General features: G+C 53.3%; 2 protein-coding genes across 4 annotated transcripts; one reads left to right on the forward strand and one right to left on the reverse strand.

The window, feature by feature from the left end:
- The first annotated feature begins 2,578 nt into the window (after positions 1-2,578).
- Positions 2,579-23,324, forward strand: ADAMTS14 (ADAM metallopeptidase with thrombospondin type 1 motif 14). 3 transcript variants are annotated; one of them, XM_052677338.1, is made up of 23 exons: positions 2,579-2,690; positions 3,190-3,599; positions 6,530-6,668; positions 7,476-7,666; positions 12,345-12,428; positions 13,517-13,673; positions 15,029-15,134; positions 15,245-15,388; positions 15,746-15,878; positions 16,032-16,145; positions 16,638-16,786; positions 16,879-17,054; positions 17,140-17,273; positions 17,449-17,572; positions 17,700-17,783; positions 17,938-18,101; positions 18,222-18,387; positions 18,976-19,108; positions 19,273-19,480; positions 19,579-19,705; positions 19,962-20,072; positions 20,549-20,800; positions 21,543-23,324. In XM_052677338.1, exons 1-23 carry the CDS (start codon positions 2,621-2,623, stop codon positions 21,548-21,550), a joined length of 3,384 nt encoding a protein of 1,127 aa, XP_052533298.1. In that variant the 5' UTR covers positions 2,579-2,620; the 3' UTR covers positions 21,551-23,324. The 3 variants fall into 3 exon arrangements, with proteins under 3 accessions (XP_052533298.1, XP_052533296.1, XP_052533297.1); XM_052677336.1 differs by having other exon boundaries at positions 20,549-23,324; XM_052677337.1 differs by having other exon boundaries at positions 13,517-13,664; positions 20,549-23,324.
- On the reverse strand, positions 23,325-25,858 carry LOC128077799 (steroidogenic acute regulatory protein, mitochondrial-like). The gene is made up of 7 exons (XM_052677341.1): positions 25,783-25,858; positions 25,327-25,431; positions 24,522-24,658; positions 24,281-24,439; positions 24,024-24,199; positions 23,833-23,926; positions 23,325-23,760 (listed from the first exon to the last, which is right to left on the reverse strand). Exons 1-7 carry the CDS (start codon positions 25,844-25,846, stop codon positions 23,653-23,655), a joined length of 843 nt encoding a protein of 280 aa, XP_052533301.1. The 5' UTR covers positions 25,847-25,858; the 3' UTR covers positions 23,325-23,652.
- Positions 25,859-26,482: the final 624 nt, after the last annotated feature.

Genomic DNA, 26,482 nt, shown 5'->3' on the forward strand with positions numbered 1-26,482 from the left:
TGGGGGCTGCCTGCACATTGGACACTCCATTCATCGATGGGGCAGTGCCCCCCTCCATCTTTTGAGAGTGAATTTTTTTTTTTTTTTGCTGGGCTAATATTGGTGAACAGCCCTGACCCTGCAGACCTCTGCAGGTTCCCGTGTTTTCCCTTCTGCGCCACGCGGGAGGCTGCTGGACCTCGGTAAGGCAACGCATCTGTGTTTCATTTTCCAGCTAAAGAATAGCAATTAAGATGCTTCTGCAGAGCCAGGGCTTGGAAAACTAAAAATAAAGCCATCCCCCAGCAGCCCCAGACTGCATCCATTAACAGCAGCAATCAAAGAAGTTGGGGGCACGGTGCAGAGTGTGGGCTTGAAGCAGTGTTTCTTTGCACATAGTGAGGAGAAAGGCTGCACACATGAAAAATTGATCTTCCCTGCGTTGAGACGAAGGAGCGCGGTGGGATGTGTGGCTGTGCAGGAGTGATGAGCGGTGTGGGGATGAGCAAAGCCCCAGCGGATGGGGAGGAGGAGACACAGAGTGCGGCTTAGGGCTTCACGCAGCAGTAAGCGGGATGTGATTAAAAATGAATAAGGGGAAGGTGCATCTCCAGGGAGGCTGCGCAGAGCTGGCCTTGTTCGTTGCGCTCATCTCTTCGGTTCTCTGCTATTTGTTTGGAATATCTGCCTGCTGGGTGGCTTGCGGTCAAACCCAGCCCTGTGGGAGCCCATGGCTCACTGTGTGAGCTCACGCCCCATCCCCACCACCCCACATTGCCATCGGGGTCCCCCCAGACATTTGGGATGGCAGGGGGTTTCTGTTGGCTGGAGCGGCCGTTCCTAGAAGGAGAGCAACTTTTTCCCCTCTCCTTTCCCAGCAGGCTCTGGCAGCCGCCCAGCGCTGCAGGAACAGACCTCCTTCGGTCCGTTCCCATTGCGCGGGAAGGGCTGATGGTTGGGTTGGTCGGGGCTCTGGGCAGCCTGACCCAAAGGACGGCATCTCCATCTTGAAGGACGGACAGATCCCTCTTTTTGCATTGCTCCCACTCCATGGTGGCCTCCTGTTGTTTGGCACGATGGGAACACGGCGTGGAGGCCAAGCCCACGGCCTCCAGCACCGAGCGCTGCGGTGCCACGCTCTTGTCCAGGCATGGCGGCCTCCCCAGCAGCCCCCCACACCTCCATGGGGCTTTCCCCCACAGGCCCCCACGCAGCCCTACAGGCTGGGGCTGCGCTCCCAATGCGTGCCTTCTGCCCCCAGCGCGGCGGCAGTAAATATTTTGGGTTTTAATCTAATCGGGGCCGGCATGCCTGAGGGATGAGGTCATGCAGTGCATGAAATGCACACCAACAACTTTGTAAATTTTCTACTTTTTTTTTTTTTTTTTCTTTTCAAAATCTTTGCTTTCTATTTTACTTTTTTTTTTTTTTTTTAATTTGTTCTGCCTTCATTACTGATTTTTTTGTTGTTTCCCTTTGCTTTTTTCTTTTGCCGATTTCTTGCTCTTTTTAACCTCTTCTCTATTGCTTTTCTTCCCCCCTGCTCTTTTTCTTCTGCTATTTCTTTGGTTTTTATTTTGTACATTTTGTATGCTTTTTATTTGGTTTTCTTTAATATTTTTTCCTCTTTTCTTTTTCTTGCTTTTTTCCCTCCATTTTTTTGGTCTCCTTTTTTTCTTCTTTTTTTTTTTTTCACTTTTTTTTGTCTCTTTTTTCTTTTTTTTCCTTTCATTTTTCTTTTTTTCTCTTCTTTCCTTTCTCATTTATTTCTTTTTTTCCTTATTGTTCCCTTTTTCTTCTTTTCCTCCTTTTCTTTTTTATCCTCCTTTTTTTTTTCTTTTTATCCTCCATATTTCCTCCTTTTTTTTCTTTTTTTTCCCTCCTTTTATTTTCCTTTTTTCTTTTTCGCTATTTTTTCCTTTTTATACTTTTTCTTTTTTTTCCTCCTCCTTTTTTTCTTTTTTTATCCTCCTTTTTCCTTTTTTTTTTCTTTCCTCCCACCCCTCTTTTATTTTCCCTTTTTTATTTTTTCTTTTTTTTCCACTCTTTTTTCTCCTTTTTGCACCTTTCTTTCTTTCTTTCTTTCTTTCTTTCTTTCTTTCTTTCTTTCTTTCTTTCTTTCTTTCTTTCTTTCTTTCTTTCTTTCTTTCTCCCTTTCTCCCTTTCTCTCTTTCTCTCTTTCTCTCTTTCTTTCTCCCTTTCTCCCTTTCTCTCTTTCTTTCTCCCTTTCTCTTCTTCCACTTTTGTGCTCTTTATTCTTTTTTTTTTTCCTTTTTTCCCCCTCTTTTCTTTAAAATTTCCATTTTTCTTTCGATTTGCTATTTTTCCTTCCCCCCTTTAACTTTTCGCGTACTTTTCCTTCACTTCAATACCGCCTCCCTTTTGTTTCCACCTCCCCTTTCGCTGCCCCTATTTCCCCCTCCCGTCCCCTACCCATCTCCCCACCCTCCCCAGGCTCCGCCCCGGCCCGCCCCGTGCTGCCCTCACGGCGGCGGCGTTGGCCGCGGGCGCGCAGCTCGGCGCCGCCCGTTCCCCGCAGGCGGCGGCCCCGGCCCCGGGCAGCGGCGGCGGCGGCGGCGGCGCGGGGGAGGCGGGCGCCGAGCTCTGTGAGCCCCGCCCGCCCCGCAGCCGCCGGCCCCAAATGGATTATCTGCGGCTGGTGCTCTCCTGCCTCGTCCCGCTGCACGGCTGCCTGGCCGCCGGCGGCCCAGGTACGGGGGACTGAGCGGGGGGTGGTAGGGAGAATTCGGGGCTGGGAGGAGGGTGAGCTGGGTCGGGGACGAGCAGTAGGACGGCATCAGCAGTGGGGATTGGAGAGAGCGTTAAAAAGTGAGCAGTGGTTGGTGTGGGAGTGGTGTTGGTGGGAGGAACTCTGCCTGGGGTGACCCCAGTCTGCCCCATATCCATCTCCATGCGTCCATCCATCCATCCATCCATCCATCCATCCACCCACCTACCCACCCACCCACCTATCCATTCACTCACTCACCTATGCATTCACCCACGTGGCTGGTCACCCACCCATCCTTGCATCCGCCACCCGCTTGCCTATCCACCCATTCACCCGCACACTCATCCATCTGTTCACCCATCCATTCACTCACCCATCCTTGCAAACACCCACCCACTCATCTATCCGTTCATCCACCTGTCTGGTCACTCTGCCTCCATCTTTCCCCCCGTCCTTCCACCCACCCACGTGTCCCGCAGAGCTCCTGCTGTCCGGCCAACTGAGCGAGTATGGCGTGACCGTGCCCTTCAGCGCCGACTGCCGCGGCCGCTTCCTCTCCCACGTGCTGTCAGGTGGCACAGCAACGACGGCCCCCACCGAAGCTCCCTGTCCCCCGACCCCAACCCGCCGCCGCCGTGGGGCCCGCCATGCATCCTCCCAGCACGGTGCTGGCAGCCGTCCGCTCTACTTCAACGTCACGGTGCTGGGCCGCGAGCTGCACCTCCGGCTGCGGCCCAACACCGGCCTGGTGCCACCGCGTGCCGTGGCTGAGTGGCAGGAGGACTTTGGGTTGCGCCTGCGGCAGCCCCTGCAACATCACTGCCTCTTCACCGGCGATATCACCGGCGTGCCAGGTGGAGCCGTGGCCATCAGCAACTGTGATGGGCTGGTAGGTGTGGGCCCCCGCACCATTGGGGTTCTTTGTGCTTTGGGTTGGGTGTCCCAACATGAAGAGCTTGGCGGATCTGGATCAGGGGATACTGCCCTGTGGGTACCATGGTCACTAGGGTGAGGGTGGCATTGCTGCTCCTTCCTCATCCAGACAGCATCCCTGCAGGTGCTCAGTTGCCATGGATGGGGCCCTGGGCAGCCTGGTCTGCTGGGGCACACGCAGCCCACGTCAGGGGGTGGGGATAGGTAAGGCTTTAAGGTCCCTTCCAACCCAACCATGCAGTGGTTCTATAGCTCTGCCCGCATGTCCCTCTCCCAAGCAAACCCATGCATCGTGCAGGCATTATTTTGAGGAGCATCCCCATGGTTTTGGTAATAGCTCACATATTTGGGCTTTCTGGTGGCCTTGGGGTGGCTGTGTGAGGGTGATCCAGCAATGCAGCAGCCTCGTTGCCTCTTCATCCCCACCACCCAACCTGCCTGTGGGGTTCTACTCTGAATATGCTTCAGGAGTTTATCCTCACTTTTCTACACCTCAAATCACTGCCCTTCGAACTTCCTCTGGGCCAATTTATTCCAATTTAGCTCTCCTTTTCCATGCCAGCATTTACTATTTCCTCTCGGTATCACTTCCCAGGTTGCACTTTGGTCGCTCTAAACTTCTCATTTTGCTTTTTTTTTTCCCCCTTGCTTCTTTTTTTATTGTTTTATTCTGGCAGTTCCGCAGCTGTTTTTGGCCGCTAGCACAAACAATTTGGCATTCCATTCTTTTTATACGGCGCGTGGTGTTACTCTACGAGCAGAAATGATAGAGCGGCAGGGCTAGAAATAAATACTCCGCGTCCATCCGGCAGTTTATTTTTTGCCAGCAGTTTGAGCTCATCATCCCCAGCTTTGGAAGCATCTCCTCTAAATGCAGCGAGGCTGGGAAACAGCAGAGAGTTCTCTGTGACCCAGAGCTCTCTGTGGCCAGTGAACTTGGATGCAGTTGAAAGCAGTGGGGATGTTTCCTCTGCCTCCAGCAAGCATCCAGTAGCACTGCTGCTGCGGTGGGAGCTGCTTTCTGCTGCAAGTTGTGATGCTGGGTGGCAGCTTTGAGGCTGTGCCCACTCTGAGTATCTTTGGCTCTCCTGGTTCCAACCTGACTGACTCTATTTGTGCTGGGCAGAGCATCCCCTCAGAAGCCACAAACCCCCCAGATGGCATTTTCTGCCCCATTTTGCAGGCTGGGGTGAAGGCAGTTAGCAGGGCACACTGCCCTGAACCTTCTCCCCACACGACCCCTGGCTGCGCGTGTTCCCGCAGTGCCGCTTTCTGGGACGGTTTGTTCAAATGAAGTGTGAAATGCGTAGGAAAAATCCATAGGCACGTCTCCGCTCCCCCCTTCTCTGATTCCCTGGATAGTTGGTGACTTTTTCCATGCTCAGGGTTTCCCGAGGATCCTGGGGAGTTTTATCCTTGGGGGGTGCTGGGGATCGTGGGGGTGTGGGGGCAGCCCCCTTGCTCTGCCATATGGGCTCAACGAGGAACTGGAGGAGAGCCTTCATCCTCCCCAGCCCTCTACATGCTGGCAGCAGTTGCTGTGCTGAGGGCTGCTTCCAAAAATATCAGTGTTTTCCCTTTTTTTCTGGTAGGGCTGACTTCAAAGAGATCTTCTCAAGCGCTGCGTCCCAATGGGGAATATCCTATGGGAAAGGCAGCAGCCCTGCTCTCTGTGTGCGGCGCCGGGCGGTGGGAAGCACTGGGCGCATTCACGCATATGGAATCCTGGCATGCCGGCCGTGCTTGGGGCCGTGCCCAGGGCTCTGCCCTCAGGGCTGTGTGGTTCATGTTGGGCAGTGGGGTGGCCAACAGCTCACCTTGGTGGGGAGCTCTGAAATTTTATGTGAATTCTAAAATTCAAGCATCCTTCTGGACATTTGTGTTGTTTGTACCCTCAGTGGTAACGATATCTGGCAGCTGTAAGCTTAAAAAAATGGGGCTCTCCATGGGGAGAGCTTCCTGCTTGCTGTCTGAGGGGAGCAGGGACTGTAAACACAGTGCTCCGAATTCAAGGATCCCCCTGTCCCTGTGGAGCAGAGATCCCAGGTGCCCTGTGGTGGGGCTGCGGCTGCCTGCATGGTGGAAAGAAAGGATGCTGCATGGTATGCCAAGGTTCCTTGAGAAGGAGGACCAAACCCACAGCAATCCTAGATCTGCTTCTAGGAGGAGGTAAACAGCTGAGAAAAGCAAAGCGGAGCAGGAAATTTGCTGAAGCATAACGGAGCCAGGTTGGCTGATTCCATGGGGATGCGGTGACATGTCCATGATGTTCTGGTGGGTCCATTCTGTGCTGTAAAAATGTGACTGGGGAACTGATCTGTACATCCTGCCTACACTTGCCAGGATTTGGGGAGAAGTGGGACTTGTGGCACTGCCCATTGTGTCACCAAAGGGATTCCCCAGTGTTAATCCCAAATGCTTCAGGGCAGAGATGGACGGCATTCTTTTCCTTCCTCCCACAACCATTGCAGCTGGGAATGGCCACTTCCCTTCTTGGTGGCCTGGGGGACAAGGACGTGTGTGGCGACAGCTGGGTGTCCCCTGGCACAGGGGATGCAGGGGAACTTGGTAAGGTGAGATGGATCTCTGGAGCCGTGTACAGATATAACCTGAAGTGTGGTCAGGGTTTTGGGATTGGTTTTTCTCTGTCTATTTTCTTTTCTTTCCCCTACCCACAGAAGAAATTAAGGTTCATCCACGTGCAGCTGGCTGTGAAGTCATTCTGGTGCCATGCAAGGGTCTGGCACTCAACGTTAGGGTTATGGGACAGCTTGGTAGGGAAGTGACCAAACGAGTCTATTTAGTCCCAGAAAAGAGTTGTGGGTATATAAATGGATGCAACATTCCCATTTTTCCTCTTTTTTCCTGTCTCCTTGCATCCTGCAGGCTGGCCTTATCCGAACGGACAGTGGTGAGTTCTTCATTGAGCCGCTAGAGCGTGGGCAGCAGGACACGGAGGCACGGGGCCGTGCCCATGTGGTGTATCCCCGCACAGCAGTCCAGCGTGGCCCCCCACAGTCCCCAGGTAGGGCTCCATGTGCCCCTGCGTTCTGTGAAGTACTTGGTTGTGCCAGGCTGGAGGTGGTCTGGGGAGAGGCATGCAGCCTGCTAGTGTCTGGGGTGCCAGGACATGCCTGTCATCCACAGGAAGAGCTTGGCTTTGGCTTTGCAAGTTTCATGGCTTATTGTTGGGGGTGGATTTGGCACTTTCTGGGTCGTTTGAATCATAGAATCACAGAATCATTCAAGTTGGAAAAGCCCTCTCAGCCCACTCAGCCCAACCCCACCTGTCCACTGCCCGTGTGCCTCAGTGCTACATCTCTGGGGCTCTGGAACACCTCCACAAGAGCATTCCCACCTCCTGCATTCTTAGACTTCTGTGTCCTCATGCTGCCCTGCCTCTTCCCTTCTAAAATTTGGGCTTGCTCACCTTGTGCTTTCCTCCTGGGGAGGAATCTGGGGTTTCGTGTATAGATTAAGGGCAGTAGGGTATTTGTAGGTGTTTGGGGTTAGGGTTGCTGGTAGGGTGGGGAAAGCAGGATGCTGCAGCAAGGGGATGCTCGTTGCGTCTCTTCCATTAATCTGAGATGTTATCATTACAAGGGGGATTTCATTAGACATAGTACCCTTAAAGACATGGATCCAAAAACCCAATCCAAGCCTCATTATGTGGGATGAACCACCACCAGCACATGTTCCCCAGCAGGCCCATCCTCATGGGCTCACTGGACCATAACGCAGCCCCCTCCAAAGCTGTGCTGAGCCCCAGATGTGACCCTCAGCACTGGCTCTCCTCACCTCCTCTCCTTCTCCTGCCCCTCTCGGTGGTCAGGTGTGCACCTGGGTGAGCTCCCCAACTCCCTGGAGCGGCTGGCCGAGCGGCTGGGTGAAGCGGAGCGCCGGCGGCGGCATGCCAAGAGGGATGGCTACAACATCGAGGTGCTGCTGGCTGTTGACGACTCGGTGGTGCGCTTCCACGGGAAGGAGCACGTGCAGAACTATGTCCTCACCCTGATGAACATCGTAAGGCGCTGCTGTGGGGTCCCCGGGAGTGGCTGTGGGGAGGGATTGCCATGTTTCATTCTTAGGGCTGCAGGGTAAACCAGGCACAGGAGGGGTGTGCTGGTTTGCCACCTTTCAGAGAAGGTGTGAGCCTCCTCTGGGTGGGGATCCTCAGGGTGTTCTCAGTGCCATCAGCCCCAGATACATGAAGATGGAGAGGTTGAAGTTGGACTCAGTGATCCTTATGGTCCCTTCCAAGTTGGTATACTCTATGATTCTATGAAGTTGCTTCTTTTACATAGCCCAATGCCTTCCCTGCAACCTTTTCTTCTCTGATGGTTTCCCCAAGCTATGTATCGGTGTGCAGGGTGGTGGGAATTCCAACACCATATCCACAAACTGCTTTTTGACAGTTTTTCCCCATTTTCCCATTGGCTCCTCCTGCACACAGAGGATGCTGTGGGGTCTTCTGTACTTGGGGTGCCGGAGATGAGCTCATTGCCCCTTTCCACCAGGGAACAAGGGCTGCCAGTATGCATCAAAAGGCGGTTTTCAGCCCCATTTCATGGTTTGGCAGCAGTGCTTTTCACCGGGGTGCCGACTGCTCAGATAAAGGCAGCGCCAGGGGCTGGGAATTGAATGAGGAGGGTTGGAAGCTCTGCATCAATGAAAGGGGAAAAGTAACGTAATGCAGATAAATGCCTCCCTGGAGGTATTGCGTTGAGTGGGAGCAGGGCTGTTGTGGGACCCTGTGCACCACTAGGGTTTGTGCCCCACCGTTTGGGTAACTGCATGATGTGCTTGGTGTTTTCCCATTGTTTCGGGTTTCTAAGGAAACCCCATGAGTCAGAGCCAGGCTTTGACTTGTGCGTTCCCTCCAGCGCATTGGGAGTTCATTGTTTGTAGGGAAAAAGTGTTGCCGAGACCCCACATAAGAGGGATTTGGGGAAAGAGCAAAGATCCAGCTTTATTTTTAGCCTGGGGTTACCTAACTGCTGTGCTGAACAGGCAGAGATTCTCTTCCCTCCCCATGGAGCTTGCAAAATAAAAGTCAGCTCCGTGAGCCGCCTCCTTGCTGGCGATGCAATAACAACAGCAAATACCTCTGGTGTTGTTCTTACACATGCATGCGCTTTCCCCACCGTACACGGGCTCGTGTGGTTGGGATAGCACAGCCATTGCGTGGAGGCATGCGAGCGCAGGGCAAGCGGCTGAAGATGACTTGGCTGCCCTGCCCGCGAGACCTGGGATTTGGAAACGTCAGCGATTCTGCACGCCTGGCAAATTCTTCTCGTGCTCTCTTTGTGTTTGCCTTCCCTCAGGAACGGGGGAGTCTAGACGGCTGCGGGGTGGCTTGCGGTGGGAGCGGGGTCCTGGCGCTGTGCTGCACTGCTGCTCCTGCCCCCCCGGCGTGCTGCAGGCTGCAGGCGGTGTGCTTGATGCTTTGCCTCCAGCCCATGGCTGGACTGTGTTTTTAGTGTCTTCTGCAATATATCTCTCTTAAATGAAGCTGGAGAGCGTGCCTTTCCAGATGATGGCAGTACACAGGCTGGCATCTGACCCTGTTAGGTAAGGAGCTCTGCATGCCAGTTCTTCCACTGCACAACAGGTATTTTCTGGAGGGCTTTTCTCCCAAAGCGCTGACAGCCTGCTCCTTATCTGCTTTCTGAATCAGCTGCAGAGGTTGCTGTGGAGTCGTAGAATGGTTTGGGTTGGACGGGACCTCAAAGCCGATCCAGCTCCAACTTTTGCTGTGGGCTGGTTGTTCCCCACTAGATCAGGGCCCCATCCATGGCCATGGGCATCTCCAGGGGCATCCACAGCTCTCAGCAGCAGTGCCAGCATCTCACTGCCCTCTGAGTAAATAATTTATTCATAATATCTAACCTAAATCTCCCCTCTTTTAGTGTAAAGCCATTCCCCCTTGTCCTGTCACCACATGAAAAGGTCTGTCCCCATACTGCTTATATGCTCTCTTTTAGTACTGGAAGGCTGCAATGAGGTCTCTCTGAAGCCTTTTCTTCTCCAAGCTAAACAAACCCATTTCCCTCAACCTTCCTTCACAGGAGAGGTGCTTCAGTCCTCTGGTCTTCTTAGTGGCCCTCCTCTGGACTCACTCCAACAGCTCTGCATCCTTCGTGTGCTGGGGGCTCCAGGCCTGGACACAGTATTCCAGATGGGGCCTCAGAAGGGCAGAGTAGAGGGGGACAGTACTCTCCCTCTCCCTGCTGCCACTCCTGTGTTGATGCAGCCCAAGATACCTTGGCCTTCTGGGCTGCAAGAGCACTCTGCTGGCTCGTGTCCAGCTTTTCATCCACCAGGACTCCCAGGTCCTTCTCCGCGGGGCTGCTCTCAAGTTCTTATCTAAATCCATATGCATATCTGAGGTTTTCACGACTGAAGTGTAGCACCTTGCACTTGATCTTGTTAAACCTCACTAAGGCCTGTCCAGGTTCTTCTGGATGGTGTCTCTTCCTCCTATTGCATCAATTGCACCACTCATCTTGGTGTCATTGGCCAACTTGCTGTGGGTGCACTTGATCCCACTGTCTATGTTGTTGATCATGACATGATCAAATCACGTCCCTGCTCAGGACATGATTTAGTGGAGGGTTGTTAGAGTTAGGGTAGTATGGTTAAGTTGTAGTTGAACTCAATGATCTTTAAGGTCTTTTCCAACCTGAGTGATTCTATGATTCTATGGTTAAGATGCTGAAGAGCACTGGTCCCATGACGGACCCCTAAAGGATACAACTCCTGACTGGAGTCCACCTGGACATAGAGCCATTGACTACAACCCTCTGGCTGTGACCATCCAACCAACTATCCACCAAATAGTCCAGCCTTCAAATCCACATCTCTCCAATTTAGAGTTAAGGATGTGGTGCAGAACCGTCTCAAGTGACGCATTAAGCAGGGCTGGACTGGGGATTTGGTTATCTGTTTTTCTCAGCTGTTTGCTGCATTCAGGAGGTGGCAGGCGTGAGCTTCTCTTACCTCTGCATAGCCCGGGGCCGCTGGTAATCACATGGCTGCATTAATGCTGGCTCATGCTGGGTTCAGGAATGGACTGACTCAAACAGAAGCCTGCTGTCAGTCCTGGGCCTCACAAAGCTCTCATGTCGCCTGGAAAATCGTCTGGATCCATGCGGCATCCACAGCCATTGTTCAAGTGGAAGCTTACAGGGAAAAGGGGGAAAAAAAACGAAGGGAAAAGAATTGTAAACCTGGCTTCTGTTTATAATGTTAATTGTAATATTCATCGTGGAAGAGCCAAGGGAAGTTATCACGGGCAGGATGCTGTGATATTCATGCTCTTGTGCTGTGTCTTCATCTCGGGCTTTGTCTGCTGCTCCGCAACACGATTGTGTCCTCCCATGTGCCTCCCAAGTGTGAGGAGAGCAATCCCAGTAAAACCTGAAGTAAAGCCAAGATGGTTCAAATCAGTGATGGTTTCTTGAAGTCCTGGGGTCCTTCTCCTCCTGATTGTAGAACTGTTACAGTTGGAATAGATGACTAAGATCACCAAGCCCAAATGTCAGCTCATCACCACCATGCCTGTTAACCACAGAAAGTCATAAATTCACAGGCTGTCCCTCTTGTTTTTCTGCTGAAGGGCTGGAGAGCTTATTAATTTTGACCATACATCTTCAGAATATGGGGTGGTGAGTGTTAAAGGATGGATGTTGCTGTTTGCTGTTAGCGTATTTGAGCAGAAGAGGTATTTGTGAAAGAAAGATCAGAGAGAAGTGCCATTAAAGACTGCCCTTTCAAACCTCTTTCTTCCCAAAATGCAGAAAAAGAGGGCAGTAGCTCATGATTTCCTCTGCAAAGTGATCTCTATCAGCAGCGCTGATGTATGTGTTACCGTACTGACTCACAAGCCCTCCCTGTTCTCTGTGCTTTGCTGTTTCCTTCTGCGGATTGTTCCCAGGGTTTTGAAGCAGTAGGTCAGATTTGACTCACCGGGACAACAGCTGAGTAATACCCTTGCTTTGATAAGATCCATTTTTTTCTTCTTCTTTTTTTTTTTTAAATTATTCCAACTGCAAGAACATGACATCCCCAAGCATTTCCTTGTATCCACCAAGCGCTGCGGCTTGCTGTGGGATGCTCTGTGGTGGAGGGGGCCCCATTGGAAAGGCAGCCACTCTTGTTGGTGCTGGTGATGTCACTGAACATCAGATTCCCCCGATTCCTGGGAAATGTTGCTTTTTTGGCTGGTCTGCTCTGTGGTTTTTAAAGCACAACAAGAACAAAGCCAGCTGGGGGTGGGAGGAGGGAGATGCGGTCTTTGCACCTGGTCTTGGAAAGTGGGAGAGGAGTGAGAGCATGCAGGGCTGGACCTAGCTGGGGAGCAATGCTTGTTGCCAACCAGTGTTGGGATGTGCGTGCTTATATGGGAAGCTAAACATCTCCGTGCTGGCCTCTGCACTGCAGGCACCTTCCTGTGAGTTATAGGTCAGGCACCCTGGATGAGCAGTATATAGGACCCATGTCAGCTCCACCGCCCAAGAATTTCCTTGGAAAGCCACAAGATGATTGTTTTAAGCCATTCTTCCTGCCAGGCATGGGATGGGTGGTCGGTGGGAGGATGCTGAACTCAGGAACGTGGAGAGCAGCAGGGACCAGGGGCTGCCTTGCTAGCTGTGAAGGTCTCAGACCCTCCTCTGCTTTATCTTTTTCTCTAATTCTTCAGGTGGATGAAATTTACCACGATGAGTCCTTGGGTGTTCACATCAACATCGTGCTGGTCAGGATGATCATGGTGGGGTACCGTCAGGTAAGGGCAGCATCAGGCACTGGGACACAGGAGAGTTTGTTGTTTCTTAGATTGCTCTTTGGTTTTGAGCCAGAAGGTTTCCTATAGAACAATGCAATTTGCTGCGCGTTTCATGGCAAGCCCCTACACTGCACAAAGTGCTCTAGGAAGAATGCTAACAAGCCCAGTGCGCTAATATCTGTGTGTGGTCCATGAATCAGCCCCAGTGGATGTTAGAGAAAAGCCCTGATTGTTTCTGCTTGGCCAGAAGAAACAAAATGCATCCTAGAGACCTGGCGATGGTTCTCGAGAGTGCAAGGATGAGAACAGAGGCAGTCTCATTTTTGGCAAATCCTGGCTGAGAGGAACATCACTGCTGGGCGTGGAAGCCAACAGCGTGTCTGGCTTCCTCCCAGCAGTCCATGCTTGGGGCTAGAGGATGATGTGATATGTGAAGGAGAAGGTGGGATGAGGGCTTGGGGGCTGCGGTCAGGGTGATTTAATCATTGCAAAACCCTGCACTAGAGGCAGCTGGTGTGGCCGGCTTTGTCATTGTTTAAGTTTGGGGAAGATGTGGAAACCTTGTGCAGATGTTTGGATCTGGGTGAGGTCCCAGGCCACCGGTGTTTGATGTTTCCTGAGAACGTTCTGGGAGATGACGTGGTGCAGGCAGCACAGCACAGCTGACTCTGCTTCTGCACTGAGTTCTGGCTGAGGTTGCCACTGCTCTCAGGAAACCCTACTGCTTGGGCCTTTTGTCTCTGCCTTGCACTTGGCAAGATAAAAACTGCCATGGCTCCTTACGGGAAGAGCAGCGTTTCTGACCCTTCTTCAGCTCCTGAGCTCAGCAGATGCCTGCCCACCAGGTAGAGAAGAGATTGTCATGAGTGTATCTTTGCAAAATGGTCATCCTGAACAAAAACTGAAGATATTGAAGATGTTTTCTGCTGGAGTCTCCAACCCTGTTGTTCACTGCAAGGCTGAAAAATGCTGAGCATCAGCATCTTGCTAAGGAGCCAGAGCAGGAATCAGAATGCTCATTGCTTTCCAGTACGCTAAGCTCCTCGATTTTATTTTATTATATTTTGATTTCTTGCTTCTTTTCCCAGTCAGTCAGCCTGATCGAGCGTGGGAACCCGTCCCGGAGCCTGGAGCAGGTGTGCCGCTGGGCTCACGCACAGCAACGCTCCGACCCTGATCACGCCGAGCACCATGACCATGCCGTGTTCCTCACCAGGCAAGATTTTGGTCCTGCAGGTATGCAAGGTACTGTATTAATCTCGGTCATGTATGTGCAGTTTTCCAGGGGAGAGCCAGCAAGGGAGCGTGTTGGGGACCTATAGAACCTGGCTCTGTATGGGTCACGACCGAGTTGTTGTGTTTTTCTTTAAGCTTTCTGGCCAAATGACTGTGCCCCAAGGCAGTGGTGAGGGGACATTTTTTGGCATATGGGCAAGAGTCTGGAAGATGTAGTGCTGGGGGGCTTACCAGTGGGTTTTTCCCAGGAGGTGGCTGAGGCTCCCCTCCAGCTGTTCAGCACCAGAAGGACCAGCGCTATCTGCATCCTCACACTGCGCAGTGTTGCGGTTTGGAGCCTCATTGCTCTCCTCTGCTGAGCCAAGCCGAGCCCTGGGGAGCCTGTATAAACTTCTGGTGCTGGCAGCAGCTCGCGGTGTGGAGGGGAGCAGCGGTGGCCAGCACTGAGTAATCTTGGAAAGCTGATGCAATTCTGGCTTTCTGCATTACGAGAAGCTGGAGCAGGAGCTGCCTCACATGTGGGCACTGTCTTGCCATGGATAACACTGGGGCAAGAGGTGGTCAGTTTGGGATGACTGGTGTGAAAGCCACATGGAGCTGGAAAGGTGCTGAGCTGGTCTTTACCAACTACATGTTTTTCAGGTACTTCTTGTCACTGCTGAGAACTGTTTCCTTCTCCCAGTTCTCACCCGGGCCTTCATTTTGGATATCAGTGTCCTTTCTGTGCCTCTTCATCCCATTCCCCTGCCAGACACTGACAATCTCCATGGTTGGGACATTATCCCATTTTCATTCTAGACAAAATATATTCCCTCTCGTCCAGAAAACTTTCCACGTCGTTGCTCTTTCTTGTGGAAAGTTTCATGGAAAAAAAAATCTTTCAAAATGTCTTATCCAGGATTTGACTCATTGCTGTGCGGTTAAACCCAATTACCCACTTCTCTTTCTCAAGCCCCCTAGCTTGACTTTTGCTTTCCTTTTGACTGTGGAGCATCAAACACTGTCTGCTCAACTGCTGTTGACTTTGGGGCTCTTCCAGATGGCCTGCATTGGCGGGATGGGTGATGGATGGCTTGGGATCCTCCTGTCCTCTCCCCCTGTCTCCTGCTGAGCCCAGCCTTCCTCTCAGCTCACCCTCTGCCTTCATTCGAAATGCTGTGGCAGAATTACTCAGGGTGATCTTGCCCTGCTTTGGCCAGAGCTCCTTGGGGCCCGCGAGTCCTTCCTTTGACAGTTTCCCGTCCCTCGATGCCAAGAAGGGTAGTATGAATTATGACAGGCTCTTGCTTGTCCCTTTATTTTTTTGCCTTTCTCAAAAGTCATCTCTTCCCTCTTCTCCCCTCTCCTTCCTTCACTTTCTGCAGGCTATGCACCAGTGACGGGGATGTGCCACCCTCTCCGCAGCTGTACCCTCAATCACGAGGACGGCTTCTCCTCGGCGTTTGTGGTGGCCCATGAGACTGGCCATGTGTAAGTGATGGGAATGGAGCCGGCACAGCACTTGGCCAAGAGGACTTCCCACACCCTTCCAGGGGTGCCAAATCCCACGGGCAACTTGATTTGCTGTCTTTTTCTGACAGGTTGGGCATGGAGCATGATGGCCAGGGCAACCGCTGTGCTGATGAGACAAGTATGGGCAGCATCATGGCCCCGCTGGTCCAGGCTGCCTTCCACCGCTACCATTGGTCCCGCTGCAGCAAGCAGGAGCTCAACCGCTACATACAGTAGGTTGCTTCCTTCCCATTCTCCTTCCAAAAGGCAATAGAAGCACGCCAGAGTGGTTTTGTGTGTCAGTGCCAGGGAGAACACCAGTGAAGCCTGAAGATGGAGTGGGTCATTGGGTTGCTCTTTGCTGCTGATGTGCAAGCACACGGTGGTTGACAACCCTGCCCATGGCAAGAGGGGTTGGAACTGGATGATCTTTAAGGTCCCCTCCAACCTAAGCCTTTTTATGATGCTATGATTTTATGAAACACATTTTGTGGCAGTGGGTAGCTTGTGTTGGGATTCAGAGGACTGGGATTTCTGAGATGGGACTTGAGAGAAGGAGGGAAATGCCCTGTCTCTGCCCCATCCTGCAGTTCCTACGACTGCCTGCTGGATGATCCCTTTGAGCACCAGTGGCCCTCACTCCCTGAGCTGCCGGGCATTAACTACTCCATGGATGAACAGTGCCGCTTTGACTTTGGTGTGGGCTACAAGACCTGCACAGCAGTGAGTACAGTCCCTGTGCTGCCACTTTGCTGCTGTCCAGTCTCTGTCACCTTGTCCTGTGCCCACCAGGAGCCTGGGGCCTTCTCCTGCCTTGAGAGTAGGCTCTCTGTGGGGCAGGACGATACCAACACCAATATCCTGCTTGCTTTGCAGTTCCGTACTTTTGACCCCTGCAAGCAGCTGTGGTGCAGCCATCCAGACAACCCTTACTTCTGCAAGACCAAGAAAGGGCCCCCCTTGGATGGCACTGAGTGCTCCTTGGGCAAGGTATCAACTGCACTCTCCCCTTTTGGGCTGGGTTCCAGAGCCCACTGTGGTTTTTTTTTTTGCATATTCCATGCTTGAAGATGTCATTCCTTATTTCTCCCTCCAGTTGCCCAGCATGGCTCTGATGAGGACTTTGTTCTTTCTGAACTCTCTGCCCTTTCAGTACTCCTTTGGTTTTATAACACAGAGAGATGGTGTGATTGTGTGTCCAAGCTCATGATGTCATCAAGTTTACTTCAGGCTCTTAGCATGCCCATTAGCACAGTGTTAAAGTGCGAGTACTGACTAAGGAAGGGCTCACAGCTTTGGAGACGAGAGGATAAGAAGCCAGGAGATGTGGAAATCTGGATGTTGGGTGCAAATTAAATTGTTTGGAAGTTTCATGCCAGCTGCCTGGGCTGTCCCCTACCAGCAGTGAGATGCCCCCCATGCTGGTTCAGTCCTGGACCCAGGCGTGATTCAGGATGAACCCCCACTTCTTTTCTTTTCTAGTGGTGCTTCAAGGGTCACTGCATCTGGAAGACATCAGAACAGCCCTACAGCCAGGATGGCAGCTGGAGTTCGTGGTCCAAGTTTGGCTCCTGCTCCAGGACGTGTGGTGGCGGTGTGCGCTCACGCAGCCGGAGCTGCAGCAACCCGCCGTACGTTCAGCCTCACTGAAGCGGGAGGTGCACCTTGCACTGGCAGCATCCCTGCTCCTCTGGTGCCTTCACCCCCTTGTTTTATTTTCCAGCCCAGCTTACGGTGGGCGCAACTGCCCAGGAGCCACCTATGAGCATCAGGTGTGCAACAGTGAGGAATGCCCAGGGCCCTATGAGGATTTCCGTGCCCAGCAGTGCTCCAAGCGTGATTCGTACTACACCCACCGTGACAGCAAGCATGCCTGGCTGCCCTATGAGCATCCCGACGGTGGGTGCCATCCCTCGGCACCTGCTGCAGGTTGGGGACCTGAAGGTGACAGCCAGCTTGCTGGTTTACTTTCTGCTTTGCCCAGACGCTCAGAAGTGCGAGTTGATCTGCCAGTCCGAGGGGACAGGGGATGTGGTATTCATGAACCAGGTTGTTCACGATGGAACCAGGTGCAGCTACCGGGATCCCTACAGCATCTGCGTCCGGGGCGAGTGTGTGGTAAGGAGCTGACCCTGGCTGGGAAGAAGCTCTTGCATTCTCTTCATCCACACCCTATGGGGTTGGGGATGAAGCCCAGAGACCGACCTGGTGTACAGTGTGGGGCTGAGTGCATGGTGATGCCGCAAGTGTGGGGCCATGACCTTGTTTGCCTTCTCTTCCCCTGGGGTGACAGCATGTTGGCTGCGACAAGGAGGTCGGCTCCCTGAAGCAGGAGGACAAGTGTGGGGTCTGTGGGGGTGACAACTCCCACTGCCGGACGGTGAAGGGCACCTTGGCCAAGACCCCAAAGCAGCTAGGTGAGGAAGCTGTGTGCAGTCTCACGGCAGCACCCCAAAGAGGCAGTGTCTAGGGAGACCAACTGCTTCCTGCCCCTCTGTTTCTGAAAGCTTTCTCCCCCCTTCCTGTGTCTACTTTGTCATCCAGGGAGTGTTCTGAAGATGTTTGAGATTCCAGCAGGGGCAAGGCACGTGCAGATAGAGGAGATGGAGCCAGCATCCCACAGCATTGGTGCGTCCCACCAATGGGTGGCTTTTGGAGCAGTTCAGGCTGAGCACTGGGAGCAGCAGAGCAGGGGACTTATGAGAGGCACTGCTATGTTGATGGTGCTTCCCCTCTGGGGGGGATCAGAGACTTACTTGAAGTATTTATTTCTTACCTGCAGCTGTTAAAAATCAAGCTACAGGTAACTTCATCCTTAATGCCAGTGGTCAAGAAACCACCAGCAAGGTGTTCATTGAGATGGGCTTGGAATGGGAATACACCGTGGAACAAGGCAAGGAGAGCGTGAAAACCAGTGGCCCTCTGCAAGAGGCCATCAGTGTTCTGGTGAGTGGCCATCACCCAATGGTGGGAGGTGATGGGTGGCTTAAGAAAGGGTGTTTTAGCATGGACATCACTTATGCTTCATTCCCTGCACTCCTTCCCTGCTTCTCTTGCTGCCTGCAGCTTGTCCCCAGGGAGGAGGCGGTGAGGAGCAGCCTGATGTACAGGTATATCATCCATGAGGACCTGCTGCCGCTCATTAGCAACAACAATGTCCTGCTGGAGGAGATGGACTCCTACGAGTGGGCCCTCAAGAGCTGGTCTCAGTGCTCAAAGGCATGTGGAGGAGGTACTTTTTCCTTTGTATTGTAGTTACCTTGTGCTCTTGTGAGGCTGACTGGGCACACTGATCATTGCTCTGTGCTGAAATAAATGAAAAGGCTTTAGTGAGCTGTGCTGGCTCTTGCTGCTTTCCTTGCTGGCATGGGTGCTGGAAGATTTTGGGACTCATGGAGATGGAAGCCGAGCCCTCGCTGGCTCTGCTGACCTTGCTGCAGCCGGGCTGCCTGCGGGGTGACAGACAGTTCATGTTTTACGCTAGCTTAGCCCCAATCTGCTCTGCTCCCAGGCGAGCACCATTCACTTGGCAGAGCGCAGCAGCTCTTTGGCTGCATTTGCTGCATGCTGCTTGTTCTTCCTGGCTGCAAAAATGTGGCTGAGTTCCTCCAGTCCACCCTACCTGCCCGTGGGTGGCTTGGGGGAGGAAGCCCTGGGTCTGCTCAGCCCTTGAGCCTCTCTCTGCTCACACCCCTGTGAGTATCCCCTGAGCGAGTCAAGGCAGTGTGCTTGGGTTCCCTGCAGCTTTGGGGACCCATCGTGGTTGGGCTGCAGGAAGACAGGGAGTGGGAGAATCCTGACTCTACCCCCTGCTTCCCAGGCATCCAGTACACCAAGTACGGCTGCCGGCGAAGGAGCGACAACCGCATGGTGCATAGGAACCTGTGCGATAACAGCAAGAAGCCCAAGCCCATCCGGCGGCGGTGCAACTTGCAGGAGTGCTCCCAGCCTACGTGAGTCCCTCGGAATGGGTGGGAGGTTGGATGGGTGGTGGATGGATGCTCCCATCCCACCCTGCTGTGCAATTTCAGCTGCAATTTGCCCTACACGGACCTTCCCCTCTCCTTCTCTCCCCTCCCTCCCCCCCGCCACTAACGCTGTCCCCAACCCCTTGCAGCTGGGTGGCTGAGGAGTGGAGTGCCTGCAGCAAGTCCTGCGGCAAGCTGGGACTGCAGGTGCGGGCCGTGCAGTGTGTGCAGCGCCTGCGGGATGGCACCAACCGCACCCTGCATGCTAAGTACTGCAGTGCTGAGCGGCCCGAGACCCGCCGGCCCTGCAGCCGCCTGCCCTGCCCGGCACAGTGGAGGACGGGTGCCTGGTCGCAGGTAAGTGATGTGGGGATGGGGCTGTGTGTTCGTCTCAGAGCTGCTTATGGGGGTGCCTGGCTGTCACCCACATGCCGTGTTTCTCTCCCTGGGCGCAGTGCTCAGCCAGCTGCGGGGACGGTGTGCAGCAGCGGCAGGTGGTCTGCAGGGGTGAGGAGAGCGGAGGGCGCTGCCATGGGGACAAGCCAGAGGCCGTCCGGGGCTGCCACGTGGCTGTCTGTCTGGGTGAGAGAGAGGGTGTGGGGACAGCCTGTGGTATGGGCTCGCTGCAGGTGGCTGCAGATTTTCTGTCAGATTGGTGACGACTTGAGCAAGGGTAGAATGGAGGTGGGCACTCTGGAGTTAACAGCTAGATTATTTTTGGGTAGCCAACCAGACATTTCCCAAATGATCTTGTTTTTAAGAAAATATCTAAAAAAGTCACCAGGAGTACACCTTTAAGGTATTTCAAGTGCCTCCATACATGGTGCTCTCTCTGCAGGGAAGCCCTCTGGCATCACCGCCAGTGCCAATGCTAGTGACCACGTCACACCTGGAGGGCAGTGGGAGCCCCGGGAGAGGCCCCAGAACCCTGTGAGCAAGATCTCCTCCAGTAAGTGCCCCAACATACAGCCCCATCCCTGCACTGCTCATCTCAGACTAGGGGCACATTCTCCACTGTGCCAGGCAGGGCAGGTGGCTGCAAGGCTGGTGGATCTCAGGTGACTCAAGCACACATTGCATGGCCTGTGTCTGCAGCTCAGCTTGCTGCCATCTTCCTGCAAGTGTTAGGGGGAAGGAGGTATCCTGCAGCCTGTTTGGGATGAATGTAACCTCATCCAGCTTCCTGTGGTGCACAGCCTGGCGCCAGGTTGCCACCTCGTGGAGTTGGGGATCCACCACAGCTTCCATCCTGGGACTGACTTGATGCTCCAGCTCCTTCACCTCTTCCATCCAAGCATTGCCAAAATTGCTGCAATGGGGCAAAGAGCACGGTTAGCACTGGTGCCTGGTGCCCTTGTGGGAGGTGAATACCACTGTGACCGCATGTGCTCACTGATGCTCTGTCTCCGCTTTGTTTCTCTCCAGGGGAGCCCTGCCTCGGGGACAAATCCATCTTCTGCCAGATGGAGGTCCTGGCACGCTACTGCTCCATCCCTGGCTACAACAAGCTCTGCTGCGAGTCCTGTGGCAAGAAAGCCTCCGTCACTGCCTCACCCACCGGCACCCCCATGGGGACCTTTGTGGGGATCCCCAGTCCTACTGACCCCAGCTCCTCTGTGCAGGGGACACCCGGTGCTGACCCCACCACTGCAACTCTCAGGGAGGTCCCAGCCCCAAGTGAGTCATCTGTGGGGACAGAAGGTGAGGGGGAGGGGCAGGCAGCCAGGTAACCCCGCATGACCCCTCAGCTGGAGCCGTTCTCCTCCATCCTCCTTCTCCATCTCTGCTTTTTTCCCACTTCCTGCAGTGGTTTTCCTGGGCAGCCAGGTTTGGAAATGACCTGGCCCTCTCCAAAATTCCTGGGGAAACTGCTGTTTTCTCGTGATTTTCATTTCCCGTCTCCCAGCTGTGGCATTTTTTTTTTGGCAGTGCCACAAAGGAAAAAAAGGTCAAATGGAGCAAAAAGCAGCTTGGCTGCTCTAGACAGGGTTCTTACCTCCATGTGTGGCTCAGAGCCCCGGGCCCATGAGGCATGGGCCACCAACTTCCAAGGTGCTAAACTAGGGGCTTTAAGGTTGCCTTTTCTTCTCCCTCTAAGCAGTAAGATAGGAGAGGATTGGAATGAGGACCCTGGCTCTTTGGCCAGCCACTGCCTCCTCCAGGTACCAGCACATTTGTCGTGGTGCTCACAGAGACCCAGCTTTGGGTCGGAGCATGAGGTTGCTGAGGAAGCTTGGGTCTCCCTTCAAAACCTCTCTTCTGTGACCTCTTTTAGGAGGACCAACCATAGCACGAGCAATAAGGACAAGGCCAAAGACCAAAACCAGGGTTTCAAAAATGCCTGTCACCCAGTGGTGACTTTTCAGCCAATAATGCCCTTGGCCAGCTTTGTACTAATACCAACTTCTGGCATCCCCAGGACCATGACCCTCTTCTTCCATATGCCCAGTGTCTGTGGAACACCAAGGCGTGTGGAGATCCATGGGGAAAACCAGGAAGCCCAAGTGCCGGGAGGGATGCCACTGTGTCCCCAACATCAAGCTGAGCTCAGCTCTAAGAAGAGCACCGAAGGGTCACGGCTATGCTGGAGAGCTGCCTTCTTGCACCTCCACCTTTTGTCCCATGGTGGGAAAAGGGTTGGGATTAACGCCATTAAAAATATTGTGCCAAGTACTAGATACATGCACAGCACTTTAGAAGAATAGGGCTCTACGCAGCTTGCAGGGGAGCTGGACCTCAGCTGAGGATGCTTTGCCCCTCCATGGGCTGTGGGTGCTGGTAGGGATGAGGCTCTGGGCTGCTGAGGTAGATCTGAGGAGGGCCAGGCAGATGTTGTAAGGTGTGCATGGCTTGGTGCACCTGAGGCAGTGATGGTGTTGCCTTCCTGGCTGCATGAGAGGCAGGATGGGCATCTCTAGAGCAGTGAGCGTGTTCTTCAGTTCTGGGGATGCCTCAAATCCATTTTTTCCTTACCTGGGAGTACAGGTGTTGGGCACCTTCCTTTTGTGTCAGGAGAACAGAGTGGGAGGCTGAGGACAGGATGGTAGGTGGACAGAAGGCTCTATTTTTGGTGCTCAGTTTCTAAGAAGGAAGCCCACAAAGAGCATATGCAGGGAACTGCTCCTTTGTCCTTCACTATCTCCAATTCACTTTCCAAACTCAGCTATAATTCAGCAATGGTTCTGTGCATGTCCAGGGCTTGCTGATGAGGTGGCCAGAGTATAGGGCATGCCCCATGAGCAGCACAATGGCTTTAGGATGCGCTGCTTTTGGGATGAGTGATCTGCAGTGCCATTAGTGCATGAGCAGAGTGCTGCATCCACAACATACGTGGTGCTGGGAGATGTTTGAGGCTAGAGCATTTCATGTTGGCATGCAAGCCCCCATCACCCTTTGCTGGTGCTACCAAATGGTACCAAAAGAGCCGAAGGGATGTTAAGATGCTCCTGCCCCACATCACTCCTAGTCTTGAGGCAGGATGACCCGAGTGCTGCATTAAGTGGATGCCATGAGAGATGGAATGGAGCCCCGTGTCTGAGCCAGCAACCAGCACACCTCATATCCTGCCGCATCTCATGCCCCTCACAGGGCCCTCCTCTGGGAGTGCCAGCATTTATTTATTGTGCCAAAGATAATGCTTCACTGCAGGTGCTGTTTACAATCCCAGGAGCCTGCAGAGCAGGGCAGGAGAATGCACAGATCTCTCCTGCAGCTTCAGCAGCTGTGTCAGTACAGGATTGTAATGTCTGCAGGGTGCAGCATGCATGCATACTCACCCAACCTCCAAAAAGTTGTCAGCTACACTCCTCTGTTTGATGCTGTCCTGGGCATTATGGCTTTCTTGCGTTAGTTTTTGCGGTGGTTCATTGCTGTATGGCAGAGGAGGTTGGTGCCTTAGGGCTGCCTCAGCCTTGCTACCATGGAGGCGTTGGTGCAGGGCTGCTGTGTGCCAGTGGCATTCTCCCAGTCATGCAGAGGCTGCAGTATGCAGCATGCCCACTTCACCTCACACCATGCTGCCTGCCTCCTTGGTCAGCGCTGCAATGTGTAAAGTTTTGTACATACCAGATTCAGAGCTTTTTAACTTTTAATATTTATTAATTTTGTTGGGTTCAATTTTTTTTTTTTTTTTTTTTTTTTTTTTTGAACTCTAACATAATGTAAAGAAAAAAGAAAATGAAAAAAATCCACATCACTGTCTCTTTCTGTTGATTTATTTAGAGTGTGGGAATAGTGTGGTATGGGAACACATGACCTGCGTGTGATTGAAAGGGGTCTTCCATAGTAAGCTGCCACTTCTGTCTTTTATTTAATTCCTATTTATCAGCCAGGGTTTCACGTGGCTTTTGCAAGCGGCTTTATCTTTCCATTAAATAAGCAAAGCCACTGGGATATAGGCTCCAAGCCCCCCAAAGTGGCTCCAGTCATGCTTCATGGCTCCAGAAGGAGCTATGAGAGGAAAGGTGGGTTTCTGTCTGTGCTTTGCATGGTGCCTGCCTTGGTTCTATGGTTGCATAGGATGGGAAATCCTATCCACAGAGAGAGGCAGTGGAGGAGAGGTGCTGGCGGAGGTGCCCGATGAACTTGGCCTGACACTGTGGCAGGACGCGGTTGGTGACCGAGGTGGGGATCCAGCCCTGGGGGAGAGAAATACATGAAGGATGATGGGCGCTGGGCCGGCACGGGGGCACTGCCACAGCGCTGCTTACCTTCAGGTCCATGCTGAGCAGCCACGTGACACGTGTGCAGCTTGGGTTGCCTGGCAGCGGCTGCAGCACAATACAGCTCAGCCGCGTCTCAGCCCTGCAGGACAGGGTGGTTACGCCACAAAATAGCAGGCCTGGAGGTGAGACCTCCTCCCCATAGGCCCCACAGCCTGTCGTTTTGTGACCTGTGTTACCTGACGCAGCCCTGTGGTGCGGGTGGCTGCTCGAGGTGGGCAGTGGTGCCCACCAGGTAGATGGCTGCCCGCGTCCTGCTGCGGTGCCGCGTGCTGACAAAGTCCCTGCGTCCCACTGGGCTGGCAGCCGTCACCTCGTGCGTCACCAGCGTGTCCTCACCTGGGCGGCAGAGCACCTGCGGGCCCGCAGAGCACACGCATTGAGTACGGTGGGATTTCAATGGGTCTTCATGCCCACCGGCGGTCCTGCTGCCTACCTCCACGTGGCTGAGGCTGGGGTTCCAGCGGGGCATCTCCTCCAGCCGCTCAAACAGCTCACCCTGCAGCCTGCCCACAGGCACCGCCAGCACCGCCTCGGCCCGAAAGACGCGGCCCAGCCCCGGCAGCGCGGTGCTGGACATGGCAGCCTCTGCGTTCTGCAGGCACAGCACCCACGTCAGGGCTGCACCCCGCGCCTTGGTGTGGGGTTTGTGGTGTGCATGGGGTCAGGTCAGTTACCGGTGCGGCCTCTGGCTGCCAGCAGTGTGGCTGCTGCAGGATGCCCAGCGCTCGCTGCAGGGCCCTTTCTCCCTGGTGGATGTAGGACAGGTCCGTGCTGGAGGGCTGCGTGTCTGCTTCGGGCTCTATGCACCTGGCTTCAGGAGCGGGTGGAAACACAGAGAAGTGTGAAAAATCCACCCCCTCTGCCCAGCTTTGCATACATGTGGAGGGATGGGGTGTGGGTACAGCAGCGCATGCCAGGTGAGTTCACCATGTTTTGAGTCTTCAAGTGAGTTGGTGGGGTCTGCAGCCACAGACATCAAACCAAACCCTGGTACGTGGCTGTCACCTCCACTAGATGCTCTGGTGGCCTTTACAGCTCATTAACCTTTTAGCATCCCCATCAACGCTAAAGATACTTTAAGCTACTGGAGTGATGTAGAGCAGCCCAGAGACCAGAATCATAGAATCATTCAGGTTGGAAAAGCCCTCTCAGCTCACCCAGCCCAACCCCAGTCCACTCCCACCTGCGCACTGCCCATGTTCCTCAGTGCTACATCTCCACAGCTCTGCAGCACCTCCAGGGATGATGTCTCCACCACCTCCCTGGACATCAATACAGCACCACTCTTTCTGAATAAAATGTTTCCTAGTATCCAGCCTGAACTTCCCTTGGCACAAATTAAGACGTTACCTCTCATCCTTAAGGCAGCTCTGCCCCCCTAATAATCAATGCATCTGATGGCTCATCCCTCCCCATCCCTCATTGCAGTGGGGCTGAGGAATGCACTGTCCAAGGGTCAGGGCCGCACAGGCTGCTCACCAGCATCCTTCCCCATGAGCCTCTGGATACAAGAAGGAATTCCGGAATGCAGGCAGTGGGGATCTATCAGCTCCTGCATCACCGCGGTGGCTGCTGTCTTCAGGCCTGGGGAGAAACATGCTAGTGACCACTGAGGAAGATGTATGCCATGAAAAGCAAAAGCATGCACTCATTTGATCTGGAAACGAGCTGCATCAGTATTGGCTGAATCAACCAGGTCCCAGCTGAAAACTTCATTGCTTTTACAATTTTCACTTAGCATCTCTTTGCAGTCCCTCTCAGCATCTTTTACTCCCTCCTTTAGGACCCCCTTAGCATCTCCTTCAGGGCCCTCTGAGTATCTTCTTTTCAGTCTCTTTAGTCTCTCCCCCTAGCATCTCCTTTGGAACTTTCAGAGCATAGCATCCTCATTTCTGCATGATTTTTCTAGGGACGTGGGGAGAGAGTGGTGCTTACCAGGCAACTTGCGGAGGTGGTCGTGGGCAATGCCGCAGGACAGCTTGATGATGGCCTGCAGCATGTCACGGGTTGGGGCTGCCAGCCTGCATGCACGCACAGCATCTCCTTTTGCCTTTATAGCAGGCATGAAGGACAGCACCTGATTATAGGAGCGTGCCACAGATAGGAGCTGGGAATGAAGAGTGCTCAAGGACAAGGCGAGCAGAAGGAGGGGCTGGAGGAAGAGGGTATGTTTTCTTCTGAATGAGCACTCACTGCACTGTGGTTTATTGGGGATGGCTACAGATGGGATGTGGCTGAAATGTGACACTTCTGTGGCTCCCAGCCTGGATAATTTACTGGGGACGATGGCTGCACACCCAGATTGGCAAAGGCGACCAGTGGCACTTGTGTGGCAGTTGAAGATGCTGGAAGCCCTGCTTATTGAAAATCCTGCTTCTTCCTATGGGAGCTCCTTAGAAGTCACGATGGTGATTGCTGTTGCCATAACTCCTCAAGCCACTCCTTAATATCTCCTCACCTACTTTATTCAGTCCTAATTAGTCCCCACAGGGATAACTTCATGCTACCTCCACTCCTGTGGGCACAGTTGTGCCCAGTTACACCTTACAGCTTTTCCACTTGCTTACTGATTGCTGCAGTGGGTACATAAGCATCTCCACCCACACTGCGGCTCCCTTAGCGCTCCATGCCTGAG

Source organism: Tympanuchus pallidicinctus, unplaced genomic scaffold, assembly GCF_026119805.1.
Source record: "Tympanuchus pallidicinctus isolate F22 unplaced genomic scaffold, pur_lepc_1.0 scaffold16, whole genome shotgun sequence".
NCBI classification, from domain to species: Eukaryota; Metazoa; Chordata; class Aves; order Galliformes; family Phasianidae; genus Tympanuchus; species Tympanuchus pallidicinctus.

Coding starts and splice junctions, on each gene's coding strand:
- LOC128077799 (XM_052677341.1), bottom strand. CDS start 25,846: ATGCTGCAGGCCATCATCAAGCTGTCCTGCGGCATTGCCCACGACCAC. Junction 25,432..25,782: donor CCACCTCCGCAAGTTGCCTG/GTAAGCACCACT, acceptor GTTTCTCCCCAG/GCCTGAAGACAGCAGCCACC. Junction 24,659..25,326: donor GCTCATGGGGAAGGATGCTG/GTGAGCAGCCTG, acceptor CCGCTCCTGAAG/CCAGGTGCATAGAGCCCGAA.
- ADAMTS14 (XM_052677336.1), top strand. CDS start 2,621: ATGGATTATCTGCGGCTGGTGCTCTCCTGCCTCGTCCCGCTGCACGGC. Junction 6,669..7,475: donor TGGCCCCCCACAGTCCCCAG/GTAGGGCTCCAT, acceptor CTCGGTGGTCAG/GTGTGCACCTGGGTGAGCTC. Junction 15,879..16,031: donor GCTACAAGACCTGCACAGCA/GTGAGTACAGTC, acceptor CTTGCTTTGCAG/TTCCGTACTTTTGACCCCTG.